The sequence below is a fragment of the Fringilla coelebs genome (genome assembly GCF_963513975.1).
Source record: "Fringilla coelebs genome assembly, chromosome: 1".
In the NCBI taxonomy this organism is placed as follows: Eukaryota; Metazoa; Chordata; class Aves; order Passeriformes; family Fringillidae; genus Fringilla; species Fringilla coelebs.
The window spans coordinates 109,783,344-109,797,298 of NC_140028.1; the positions used below are offsets into that span (position 1 = coordinate 109,783,344).

Genomic DNA, 13,955 nt, shown 5'->3' on the forward strand with positions numbered 1-13,955 from the left:
GATTGTCACCAACTATGAAGAGGGGCAAAAGGAAAGACAGACAAATACGCATGCAAAAAATCCCAAACAAAAATGCTCAATCCCCCTCCCCTCCAAAACCTCAACCTACTCAGCTCGTGTGTTAAGTTTATGGTGCCTGATGTTCTTAGACCAGGTAATTCTCTCCTCTAAAGAATTATCAGATGTCTGACCTGGCTTGTCACGTCTATGGTGATTTTAACAGGTACAGTGGTACATCTTTCTCTCCTAAACAGTTTCCCTTATTGTAGCTAGTTTAAATAAGAAGTTACTTTCTAGAGCCTCAGTGTTACTGTTGCTGAGCTGTTACTATTCTTCCATTGAGCAAGTTCTCTCCAACTTCCTCATCCGTTATGGGGCGGTTTTGGAATAAGAAAAAGAATTAAAATAAAAAATGAGTCCCTCAAAAGCAGCAGATCCCAACCATCCATTGTCCTTCAGCAAAGAGGGTGAGGAATCCATGTGCCTACCCTGTGAACCCAAAGAAAGCTTACGAGACAGCTTCCATGGAGCTGTACCTCATGGACAGCAAGGACAAGTCATTTCTTTACATGGGATATGCCAGATAATGCTTCTTTGTAGAACTCCACCGCAAAGCAGAGGGTCACCAGTTTCAATGGAGATTTAATTACACTGTCAGAATATCAACATCTTAATAACGTTCATGAGACACTATAAAAACTGAACACTTTTAGAAGATTGCCAAATAAACAAAGCTGGACTTAATCATGGCAATGTACTTCGATTTGTAAGTTCATAAGCAAGGAAGCAATAAATATTCTCTTGTGTTTTAGTTAGAATACATTATACTCATAAATATATTTTTAATTAAAAAAAATTCTTAGTGCTGCTTTTTTGGATGCTCTTTATTTTTAAATAATTTTAACCATTGACACATACAAACATCTTTATACAATTATTCCTTTTCTGATTATTTCAAATTTTTCTTGTATATACAAGATGAAAGTCTAAAAGTAACACAGGAACCATTTTGTGTACTCTCTAACAGGGCATACAAAAGTGCATTAATTCCCTCATAAAAGTTTAGTTGAAGTTGCCTCTCATAAAGCTGTCAATCCTGTAATAGCAGCCATGTCAGCCAAATAATTAAGAGTCAGGATGAACTGAGCTGTTGTAGAAATGAGTCAGCCATTTGCCTCAGGGTCTCTAGATCCACACAGCTGTGTGCCTGACTTCTATTGTTCCCAACAGAAAGGTGAAAGTCACACAGAAATGTAAGTAACATGTAAATTGACACTAGATCAAACTAACGTAGACTTAGTGACATATATTCAAGTATCTACCTTTTTCCTATCTTTCTTTGCAGTTCATTTCTAAAACCTGGTTTCTCCAAAACAGAACTCAATCCAAAAAAGCCACTTCAGTTTTACAGTATAATGCCCCATACTCAAAACCCACCCAAAATCTTCCTCACTGGTTTCAGAAGTGATTTTTCTGTGTATAATATAATTTGATGTCAGCTGTGGAGGAAACTGATTTTGAATTTTGTAACCATTCCTTAGAAACGAAACATTTTTTAAACTAATTATTAGTATAACTAACAGGTATTCATTCAGCTGCCCTAAGAAACAGAAGCACCGCCATGATATTGCTGTCTCCTTTCATTTTAGTGGGATACTACTACTACCATTACTAGCTGGCTGCATCACATTGTGAAAAAGTTTTTTTGAAGAGCCCAATTTGTAAATATTTGTATTATACTGCCAAGGCTGAAATAATGACCAAGTTCTGGATCAGATGACCACAGTAGTTAAATATTTGAAACTGATCCTTCCAGTTCAACAGGGTACTGGTGCTCCAGGTTGCAAATATTTACAGGTCAGTTTAACATGTGGCCATTTAAAAGGTTATATAACTGTACTTCTGCTTATGTCATTTATAAGACAAATACAACAGGTGAGCTACTCCACTGAAGATATGTGCAAAACTAAAAATTTATAGCATCTAATTTTAGACTTTCTATGCAAACTCAGACTTATATTCTTTAATATAGCCCATGTGATGGGGAGTGATCAGAATTATAGCTAAACTTTCAGTAACCGACAAAAATATAATGCTTAGACTTCTAAAACAGTAGACAAAATCTCCATTTTTTTCCAGTGTTGCTCATAATTTTGTCATGAAAAGCATCTGTCAGACAAAATAGTTGCTAATGTAATAATAACAGAAGACTTCACCTTCTTACAGTATACTCAAAACATCACATACAAAACATAGGCAGCTGTTTAAGGACAAGCAGCAGTAAGACATTGATAAAGAAAATTCCATTCCAGGGATATTTAAGGCAGATGAAAAGGCTTATATGTTCTCATTACTCAGAAAAAGTACCCACAGCATGATCCATGCCAAGACTTTAGACCAGTGAATGACAACCAAGTAAAAATGCCTGGAAACTCAGAAGCAGCACCATGAGAGAGGCACAATCATCTGCCCTACACCCACTCAGTCCACTCCAGCAGATTTCATCCTTCCCTTGGCCTGTTCTATATGTTATTCTCTTCACATGATAGGGTATATAATGTGCTGTGCCTGCTTTTTTAGTTTATCCAGGTCCTTTTACTTGCCACTGAATATCTGGACACTAGCAATGCTGAGAAACTAAAATTTAACAGTAGCACAGCTCTATCTGTTAATAAAGACATGACGAGAAAACAAAATATAAACAATGTAAGTCTGTGTCCTTCCTGCCCCTTAACAGTTCTGTTTCATCAGAAAAGTAAAGGTAAGCTTCAATGGAAGTAAAAAAAAGGAAAAAAGTAAGTCTGGTCTTCTCAAAATCCAATGTCCATCCAAACTCATGAAAGTTGTACTTAATATTTGTTTTTCTACATGTTTCTCATTTTGGCCATGAGTTCTTCTAGGCTTTCTTCAGACTCTGCTACAGTCTCCCCAGTTAATGAATTCTCTTCCTGTTAGGAACAGGAAGAAAAAGTTGTTAACAAGAAAAGTAAACAAAAAAGCCCCCACAGATCAGGTTTATTGCTGTTCCACCACACCATTTTCCTAGAACCAGGCACTCAGTTGTGAGATTAGGCCTAAGTGATTATAAGCTTCAATTGTAAACTATTTTGACTGAGAGTTAGAATGTTCTTACTGCACTACATTCAGATTCTATGTTCCCCAGGTATACTCATTGGTCTTTGACTACATACAGCTTTTACAAGATATATATGGGGAAAATTAATTAGTCACCAAAATATCAACTGAGAAATTGACATTTGCTGTCCTTCCCCCAGCCCCCAAATGCATTAATTCCTATCATTTCAGCAGGACGTTCACACTAGCATCCACACTTAAAGAAGTATCTGTCCCAGGAACACAAAACTGGACCATAAAAAGGAATAATCAAATGAACTGAGGTCACATTTCACTGGAATTGTTCAAGATGGAATTCTGTTTTAGGTTTAAAGGGTAACCAAACTGGCTGGTATTATAAATTTAATCTACAATGTGTATTTCAAAAATTCATAAAGAATAAGTTCATTACCTTGTCTGGGATAGTATACGCTACACTAATTCCCTCAGGAAGCTCAGGTACTGGGCCAGATGCAGCCTTCAGCTCATCTTCTGAAATTTCTGATACTAATTCAATGCCTTTGCATTAAAAGGAAACAAAAACTCCATTAGAAGTTAGAAGAAAAAGTTCTTTAATCACCAAGTTATCACAGTAAGAGGAAAGATGCAGCTACTTTCCAAAAACAGAATTAAATTAAACTAGAAACACCTTTGATTTCAACTTCATTCCTTTACCAATAGAAAATATTTTCCCTTTACAATATATGAAATAATTCTATATAGGCAACTTACGAACCAGAATGGCCTCTCTTCCTTGTCCTTACCATTTAAACTTTACCATAAGGACACATCTCCCAGTTGTAAGATAAGATGATTTTCTATAGCATGTAATAAACAGAACATATATCTCCAGTATTAAAATGGTTATATAAAACACATTTACCATTCCTTAAGATAATTCCTTCTACTAAAACCCTCAGAGGAATGTAAAAATCCATGGGATGCCTCAGCACAGCGGTTATAGAAATGGCAACTGCTCTTTAGTATATTTAAAAGGAATATGCAGTTAACACATCTTCTCATATCTCTCTCATCTTCAAACCATCTTCTGAGAAAGTTTTTTATTCAAGCAGCAGTTACATTTTGAGCCTAAAACCTGCACATTGCACTAAAAGCATATAATCAAGTTGTGGTAAAATTACTTTGAAAACCTGGGAAAAGCCAAAAGTAATTTCACAGTGTAAGTTATAAAAAAAAGGAACTCAAAAACTTCTATGTGCCCAAAACTGTGTTCACCCAAAATGAATCTCAGTATTGGGAAAATCATTTAGTCTCCAGGTGATGACGTACCCCAGTCATTGTCTTCATGTACTATTTCTTCTTCCTTTTCAATTACTTCTTCTTTTGGTCTTGTAGCTTCTTTTTTCTGGAGGGAAACCACAGAAAAACAATCCCCTCAATAACCAAAATTTAACAGTCCAATTTCGAAGACAGCAAAGAAGTTCAAGCCTAATAGTCACATTTCTTCCAACAGGTAAGATAAAAAGGTTCTAAATGGTGACTGCTTAGGAGCAAAAAGGCAGAATACCTGCAAGTTCAAAAAAACCACCAAACCCATTAACATTCAGAAACATATGACTGCTAGAAAAGTTTGCATTCAGTTAAGTAGAATTTTCTTCTACGTAATTGTTCAACCTTTCTTCCTACCCTTTATTTTAAGGTAACTGTAAGTACTGTATATTTAGAAACATATGCAACCATCTGAAAATGAGTGCTGCAAACTAGAGTAGCAACGAACATTTTCTTTTACTACAGATTTGCAACTTGTTTTGTTCTCTAAATAAAGGGAAAGAAAAAAATTGACCCACAAACCCAAATCATTTTTACCTTATAATTTTCTTGCTGTTTTCTGCAATTGTGGTCACTACATTGGGGGTTTGGCTTCATAGACATAGTTGGGAAGAAATCCTGCATCGCATTGTAACCAAGATAATAACTCACAGTACCAAAATTTAACAGGTATCTAGAAACACAGAGAAGGAAGGAGCTTGTAATACAGGTGCAAACCTAAAACTTCAGTTGATTAGGGAATAATTTTTCCTCAAAGAACTTTTAGAATACACTTTCAGACTCATGCAGTTGTAGTGTGAGTTACTGTAGTTGCCTTAAATCCAGTTATGCTGTAGTGAGCTGGCAAGAGAATAACTGGATCAATACAGAATCCCATCTTCTTGTGGTGTGTGAGAATAACTCAGCTACAGGCAAGAGAAGTAATTTATTCTTTGTCCATGTACAAAATTCCAAAGACAAGTCAGCACTGTAGCCTTTTTTATGTATAACTTAATGATGCCAAATCAGAGCATGTTTAAATATTTAAATATTTTGCTGTACACATCAAATAGCAACAACTCAGTCACTTACTTGAGAACATTTTGCACAAGCATTCCTGCCACAACACCCATGGTTGTAGGAAGACTGGCTGCACAAACTCCTTCTCGTTTCAATGTCTTCTCATCAATATTTGCAGCTACCACCAGTGGAGGAGCACACTGAGGGGCAACAGAGAAAATAAGTTGTAAAAAAGCATTCAAGAAATCCCACAGATCACACAGAATTTAAAGGTACTGCATCGGCTGTGCCAGGATCACATTCACAAGGCTAGCTAATCTTCACATTCCCAGTCCCACTTCAAAAGGCAAGAAAGCAATTCAGCAGAGCACCACGTACTGCAAAACAGGCAGATTCACCAGGGATGATCAGCTGGATGTGTCCTGACACTGCATTTTCACTCACTCCAGACTCCATCCAGATTTGTCCAAGTTCATTGCAAGCCTTATAAACACAGAAACACACATGTCAGCACTGCAGAAGTTTAATGAAAAGAATAGGAACCCAAACAACTGGAAGTGATGAAACACATTCATCTCCCCGCTTTCAGGCAAAAAGGCTATGGTCAGAAAAAGGTACATGAAGAGATAAAAGAGAAATTATTTATCAAAGGACAAATCAAGCAGCAAATTAAAGTTGCCCTCATGAAACCAGCCCTTTGTGCTTTCCTCAGGACCTGAGATGTTCTAACAATACAGACATTAGTGACCCAGTTACAGCACACTACAGAATATAATTCCACAAATTATTTTTAGAGGCTTGGATAGAGTGTATCTGTGTGCCTTCCCTGCCTGCAATTTATGGATCAAGTCAGCTGAAGGGTAACAGAAAACATACATTTGGCATATACCCTACATTGGCTGCTACTATAAAGAGAGAGAGTTTGATTAAATAAACAGCATTTTTAGTATGCAAAAAGTCACATGAGGTATACAATTAGCTATAGAAAATCTTTATAAGTTTGTAAGATTAAACACACCTTTGAAAATACCATTACATAAACAGAGTAATTAGAAAAGACAGAGTTTATGATACTTAGATCTTTTACTAATCATAAGCTGATAGTAACTTCAAAGTCTTTAGTGATATTTTTACTCATAAAATGGGTTTATAAGAACAGGGTAAAAGCTCAGATTCCTCAAACTAAGGGGGACATTTCTTAGGAGATTGTTTTTAAGTTCATGTCTTTTCTTTAGTTCCATGACTCCTAACATTATTTCTAGGAGAAAACAGCCTTCCACAAGCTCGTGCCTTTGGTGGCCTTACCGTGTTAATTGCCATGCGAGCTTCAAAGTTGTCCACACAGCTTAGAACCAGATCCACAGGCTTCCCTTCCTCCAGTGCACCGTTACTGGAATGAGCATCAGAAATTTACATGAAATTGCCAGCAGAACAAAACACCAACAAGGCAGCCAACATGCTGCTTTAGAGTACAGAAGCCCAAAAAAAGTGAATTTCTAACAAAGCTTGTGCAAATGCAGTACAGGACACAACCAGCATCTTAGATCTGCAGTAGAAACAACACCATGCTGAGGCTGGGATTTAAATATATGAGCATGTTTTATATAGTATGCAATCACTGTATGAAGTATTGAAGAATTGTATCTTTGTAAAACAGAACTGCAAATGGTCTGATTTATTTCAGATCTCTATGAGATCCACTACTAACTACTTTCTTCTTCATTTTAAAAATCATACCTGAAAACTACTACAGAACACTCAAGATATGATCTGATCTGTTTTCCATAACACATCTAGGCAGGAAGGTCTTCACATACATACATTTCCCAGAGGTTTTCAATTGGAAGTTATTAAATTGAAAAAGAGCCCCAACAAGAAAAATGTGAGGCTGTGTAGAACAACACATCAGCAGAAGTTAGCAATATGCTATAGTTGGGGAATTTTACCTTATTCTATCCATGAAGTGCTCAAAGTTGTCCAGTGTTGTGATGTTGTAGTTATGTACTTCAAACTGAACATCAGGATTAATATCCCTTAAGGAGGAAATAATAATAGAAGTCAGTGGTAAAGAATACAATGATAATTTGCATTCCTCTCCCTAACTTCACGAGTGTTGCTACAGTCTTAAGTTTCCACTCTGAACTCTAGAATTCACCCATATTTGTCAAAAATTCAGATTAGATAAGAAAAAAACCCACAACATGTGGAAGTGGCATCGTTTATACCAAACTTCTGAGCAAAACTATAGACTCACATTAAGGTTTTGGCCAGTACAAAAATGTCTTTGAAGTTCAATCATCCCCACAAATATTTCACACTCAAATTCCCAAATTAGATAATGCTCCTTTGCAAATGATTAAGAGTGAAACATTGGTTTTCTGTAGCAGCGTCCTGGCTAAACACATTTTGATATCCATTTCTCCATGTTATACCTCAAAGTATGTTCTGCTGCTTGCACTTTACTTAATCCAGCTTGATGAGGTTGGAAGAAGAGTCTGTTCATGTTTGCCAGTTCCACTTTGTCATAATCAAACAGAAGCAGCTACAACAAAGATTGTTTTAACACGTGTGAATCTCCAGAGACTCTGCAAACAGAGCACTGTGGCAATTTTGAACAACAAAACTAATTCTAAAACCAAAGCCATAGAAAACTCCCCCAACCAAACTCCCTCCCTCAGAGGCCCATTCAGTTTCACATACAAGAGGTACAAATATCATAAGGATGCGAAAAACTGAACCAATCTGTTAAGTCATTAAAACTAAGAATATTCAATAGATTAAGCTATATGAACAGTATCACCTCTATTATCACCTTCCTACTTGCTGCCACATGACAAACTAATGTTTGTGATAAAGATTTCTGTTTGTCATCTACTCCATTTTCAGCTGCATGATATAAACTTGGTTCTTATAAGACTTCATGTGAAATACCCCCTCCTTTTTATTTTGTTTTCCTCTGACAATAATCCTTTTGCAGCATGAGGATTAGACAGATGGGTTCATATAAGAATATGGAGATGACAAACATCCAAACAAGAATCATCCACATGATGATCAAGCCCTATATAAATGAATTTGACCAGCATAATAAAATACAGACTCATCATGGGTGATGTTTACACAAGTGCTGTTCTTGAACGCTTTCTTCACATTTTTTTATTTGGGTAAAATCAAATAAAATTCTTTATGAAGAGGACTAGTCAATCTACTATAAGGATAATAGACAGAAGAATAAAAAAACTCTCATTACCTTACCAATGCCACACCTTGTCAGCATTTCAGCAGTCACACTGCCAACGCCCCCCACACCTACTACTGCAACTGTGAAGGTACGGATTTTCTGTAGGAAGGAATAACGTGCACATCACTATCTCAAAAGTGGTCCTCCCAGGGAAAAAATGCAAATGGTGTTTCATTACAGATAGAATCCTACCTCGTAGTCTTTGACAATCCCCATTCTTTTTAATGCCATCAAGCGACTACAAAGAAAAAAGAAATGCAACGTTAACACAGAAAATGCTCTTTATGTTTCTAACAACAATTTTGCTTTTCAGGCATTTCAAATCACTTTTGCTATAGAAATAACCTCACCAAGCAATAAATGCAAGCCTGCTGCTTCCACTGCAGTTGTGACTGCCAGCTAGGTACAGTCTGAGTAGATGCTTTCCTATTTGTATCAGAGTCCTAACCCTGCAGACACTCATGCACCTATTCCTCTGCTAATATCAGTGAAATCAGGAGGACACAGATATTTTTGTAAGTGAATCCCTGATTTACAGAATGAAAGGTGACACTTTTTTTTTTGTGATGAACCATATGGCAGCAAACTAGTGAAGACTTGCACTGTTTTCTAATCGATTGGATTAGACTAACATAACATTAAAAAAATAAATAGAGACTATCAGGTTTTGAGGGTAACTGAAAGGATTTTGAAGTAACATTTTATCCCATTATGGCATTTTTTATGAAAGTACAAGTATCAATGTGTATTAAGGCATAATAAAACCAAACCCAAACCAACAAAATAAAAACCAAAAAATCATCAGATTTCTAGAAGGGAAGGGGTCTCTAAAGCTCAAGAATTCTATAAACCAACTTCTAAAATTGGCAATTTGGAGGAATGAGAATAAGACCTCATATAATACCAACACCTGTCCCATTTACTAGCAATCTAGCTGAAAAACTCACAAGGTTCCCTCTGCCTCTCCCTCCCCATCTGTATTTTAAAGCAAGATAATACAAAGTAACCCTGACATCCAGCCCTGCCAGCCCAGCCAGGTGGGAAACCCGAGAGCATCCCACGCGGAGCACCTGCCTTCTGCGCTGCCCGACAGCCTCCCGAGCACACCCAGCCCCATCCCTGAGATTCCCACCCGTCCGAGCCTCTCCCGCTCCGCCCAGACCCACCGTTCCAGCCCACGGCCTCCCCCCTGCCCATCCTCCGCGCCCCGACAGAGCCCCGCAGCCCTCAGCGCCCCTCGGCGCACCTGTAGGGGTTGGAGTCGGTCACCTCGGCGCTCATGGTGTCGATGCGGGCCCGCGCCGCCGCCCGCCCGCGCCTCTCCCGGGCCAGCTCCTCCTCCAGCTCCCGCACACGCCGCTCCAGCCGCTCCAGCCGCTCGGGATCCGCCATGGCAGCGACACGTCTGTGCCCGGCCCCGGGAGCTTCCGGGAAGCGACGGGGCGGGGCCGACCCTTCCCGGGGCCGCCTCCTCACGGCCGGCAGCGGAGGGGGCTGAGGGGCGGTGTCCGCCGGGGCGGGACGTGCCTGCCGGGGCGGGACCTGCCTGCCGGGCACGTCGTGGTCCGAGAGAAGCCGCCGGGCCCGACTGCCAGGGGGCTGCGAAGCGCTTTCCTTGGCGCACCAAGGCGCCTCCGGGTGACCCGGCCGGGCGGGCTCCGGCGCGACCTCCGAGGATGGCGGCGGAGCCGGGCACTAGCGAGGTGCGGCGGCAGCACCGCTTCGACCAGGGCAGCCTGGAGCGGTACCTGATCAGCCGCTTGCCCGGCTTCCCTCGGCAGCCCGCGGGCGCGCTGGCTGTCAGGCAGTACAGGTAACACAGGTGACACTGGTGACACTGGTGATAGGGCACTGACGCTGGTGACAGGGCACTGACGCTGGTGGCGGGGCCGCCGCCGCTCCCCTGCCCTGGAGCGCCCGGGAGGGGCGAGCAGAGGAGCCGCTCGCTGCCAGGGAAAGCTGTCGGAGGTAATGCCCTTTGCCGTCGGAATGGCGGGCAGCAGCCGTCGATGGATTTTTAAGATGCGTTTTGACTTAGTCCAATTAAAGGCACGTCCCAGCTCACCCCTTGAGGTGCTGGAGAAGGCAAAGTTCGCGGTGGCGGCCCAAGTGACCTTTGTCACACTAAATCTGTGGGCGGGCTGTGTGTTGGGCGGGCTTCCCGCTGTCCCCAGAGTACACCCACCATTGGTTTTTTTGCCTACACGCAAATCACAATCGACCTGCTCCATCTTTAATTGCGCAGCAAATAGTAATGTTCATAAGCACACACGTGGCTTAAGAAATCAATGGTAAGAGTGTTAGGCTGTCGCCAGATAAGCAAATGCACGAGAGCAGCGCAAGGATGTGCCGAGATTCCGGTTGCTGCCCGGGAAGCATTTTGCAGTGTGCCAGGGAGGTGCTACAGCCGGGCTCCAAAGCCTCTCTTCCATAGAGCACCGGCTTAGTTTGCATTCAGCGAATCAGTGGTGTGGCTGCACGGCTTCATGTCAGGAACTAACTATTAGAAGTAAAGTTTTTCTAAAAATAAGAGTGAATTCCTTTGTAGGCATGACCTTGACTAACTTATCTGCAGCTATCACTAAGAAACAATGAACAATTTTTCATTGTCTTCTGATGTAAACATAAAACATTAATTAATTCAATCCACCCTAATCTTCCTACATACCTCAGCTGAGAAGACTTTGGGAGGGGCCTTAGGAGAGTAGCTAATAGCAAAATTTTGTTAGTATTTATGCTTTTACTTCTTGGTCTTGTAATTACAGTTCAAGGCTTCAGCTGACCTAAATTTGTTTTGTTCCAGGCAGAGTATTTATCAGTCGAACTTTTTAAACTATTGCAAACTGTGCCCTAACTGCTTTGGGAAGAATGCAAATGTAATGGGGGGAATAATGGCAAAAGTTAATTTGATTTTTATTTTCCAATAGTTGTCTAATTGTTTATTGGTCTAAGTCAGAATACATCTTAAAAATGAACAAGAATAAGGAGAGACAAGCATACAGATCAACACAGACCCCTGAGGAAAATAAGGATCAATGAGTTTGATTAGATTGTGATAGACAAGGTGTTATGAAGGGCTTTACTGGGTTGTCTTTCTCTTTTACACTACTGAAATGTCTACTTTTTTTTGTGACTTCATCATGCATTCTTTAAAATTTTGGAGTTCCTACAGGCTGTCCCTAAAGTATAATCTTTGGATGTGATAATCAGGCTGGCAAACACTGAGGCTTGGTGCTAAAATCATCAGTCATTTAATCATAGAGTAGAATCTTAGGTTGGTTTGGGCGGGAAGAGACCTTAAAGATAATTTCGTTCCAATCCCATTGCTGTGGGCAGAGACATCTTCCTCTAGACCAGGTTGTTCAGAGCCCCATCCAGCCTGGGTTTGAACAATTTCAGAGATGGGGCATCCACAACTTCTCTGGGCAGCCTGTTCCAGTCCAGATTTGGGGGAAAACCACAGCACAAAACAGCTCTGGAGAAGATGCTTTCCTCCATCCTGCCATTTTGTTTAGATCAAGTCACAATGCATTTTGCAAGTATCATTTCTGTTAGAAGTTTACAAATTTGTAAGTACTTGAATTTTTGAGTAATTATAATCTTTCTCTTTGCAGCTCAGGCCAGTCAAACCCAACCTTTTACCTTCAGAAGGGTGGGCAGGCTTTTGTGCTCAGGAAGAAGCCCCATGGTCCCCTTTTACCTGGAGCACACAAGGTAAGTAACATTCTTCACTGAGCTACAAACACTTTGTTTTTCAGGTGACCAGGATCTACACATGATGGTCCAGTACACTGATGAATGTGTCCAGAAATGCAGTGAGTTGCTGCATTATTTCCCATGTTCTGTGCTCTACATATAATTAAACATTCAAGAGGATTCACTGTGCTCATTTATCTCTGGGAGGTTTTAATTGAACCTAAATTTCTGTGTCTTCCTCAGGTTGATAGAGAATACCATGTGCAGAAAGCCTTATTTTCAGCTGGGTTTCCAGTGCCTGAGCCCCTTTTGTATTGCAGTGACGTTTCTATCATTGGAACAGAATTTTATGTAATGCAGCACGTGCAGGTTGGTGCCCCTGTGTGAGAGATTCTTTCCTTCTCCCTACTACAAGCTGCTTTTAAATTGTCTAAAACCTTTCTGTTAGTGGCTTTCTCGGCACAGTTTTGTGATATGTGAATAAATAATCTTCTGATGTTTTGAAGAAATGTTAGCTGTCAGTGATTCTCACAGATTTCAGCTTCTCCAGGGCTTATTTCACACTTTGTTGAATTTTTTAGCTCAGTATTTAACCTCTTGTTCTTGTTTTAGCTCTTGGAAAGATATCTTGAAATGAGGCAATATTGCTCCTGTGGAAAGCATACACAAGTTAGAGGGAAAAAAATCACTCTGTAAATTGAATCTTTGGACATCCTGGAGGCTTTTTAGTATTGAAGATAGGAGCTGACATACAATCAAAATTGTTGAAAACAAAGCAGGATTCCAGTTAAAACACTAGTTTCAGAAAGAACGCAGCATATCTCTGTGGTTCACCACTCTGGGGGTGCTGTATCTGAATTGATACGCTTTTTGTTAGATTTTGGTGATTTTGAGCGTAAGTCTGCTGTATTGTGTCTTTTTCTTTTTTTTGTCCTCTGGGAAGAGGGGTTGAATTCAGGCCTTTTCATTTTCATTGCATCCTGTTCTGTTGTCAGGTTCACTGGGAAATTAGAAATGTTAAGTTTGTGGGCCAGTTTCTGAAGATTAGGTTAACCTTCTTACAAAAACTGTAAATCAAGGGTAATAGAATGTAAGCATTGTTAAAAAATTGAAATAGATTTCTTACGTCAAAGATGGAGGATTTTACTGGTTTTGATTAGAACAAAGTGATACCTTAAAAAGAAACCTTGGCGCATTTCTAAGTATATAAATGTATGGCCTGTCCATTCTATGATGGTCAGCAGTACTCTGTTTTTAGCAATTGTAAAAATAGAACAACAAACCCATCTTCTAAATGTATTCAACTGCTCTTCAGCAGTTTAAAAAATGAGTGAATTTCTTTGGATTGTTTGAGTCTTTGTACCTATAACCCACCCATTACCCTGCCTGCCTCTCCTTTCCCCTTGGGGTCTTCATTGGTTTTTTCTGCAACTTAGTTTTTGGAGACAATACAGTAACATTGTTTTCCTGGTACTTTCGAGTTTGAGGATACCTGGATTGAGTGCTCTAATCCAGAATTTCATCTACAGATACACTATGTACTAATGACCTGAGTTTGCCATGAATCCCTTCATTGGCCCTGGGTGAGGAATAAAATTAATGAAGGAGGAATTTT

General features: G+C 40.0%; 2 protein-coding genes across 2 annotated transcripts in view; one reads left to right on the top strand and one right to left on the bottom strand.

The window, feature by feature from the left end:
- Positions 1–380: 380 nt before the first annotated feature.
- On the bottom strand, positions 381–10,036 carry UBA5 (ubiquitin like modifier activating enzyme 5; the record flags this gene model as incomplete). Its single annotated transcript, XM_084211311.1, has 12 exons — positions 381–2,948; positions 3,527–3,633; positions 4,405–4,480; positions 4,942–5,077; positions 5,476–5,603; positions 5,782–5,886; positions 6,709–6,793; positions 7,350–7,436; positions 7,836–7,945; positions 8,654–8,743; positions 8,837–8,882; positions 9,891–10,036. The coding sequence occupies 12 exons, from the start codon at positions 10,034–10,036 to the stop codon at positions 2,865–2,867; spliced, it is 1,200 nt and encodes a 399-aa protein (XP_084067437.1). The 3' UTR covers positions 381–2,864.
- A 132-nt stretch (positions 10,037–10,168) lies between these two features.
- ACAD11 (acyl-CoA dehydrogenase family member 11) overlaps positions 10,169–13,955 on the top strand; it is a 29,057-nt gene continuing 25,270 nt past the window's right edge. The window contains exons 1-3 of the mRNA XM_084212837.1: positions 10,169–10,457; positions 12,259–12,358; positions 12,584–12,709. Coding sequence (XP_084068963.1) covers positions 10,321–10,457; positions 12,259–12,358; positions 12,584–12,709 — 363 coding nt within the window. The 5' untranslated portion in view covers positions 10,169–10,320. The remainder of the gene's footprint in view (positions 10,458–12,258; positions 12,359–12,583; positions 12,710–13,955) is intronic.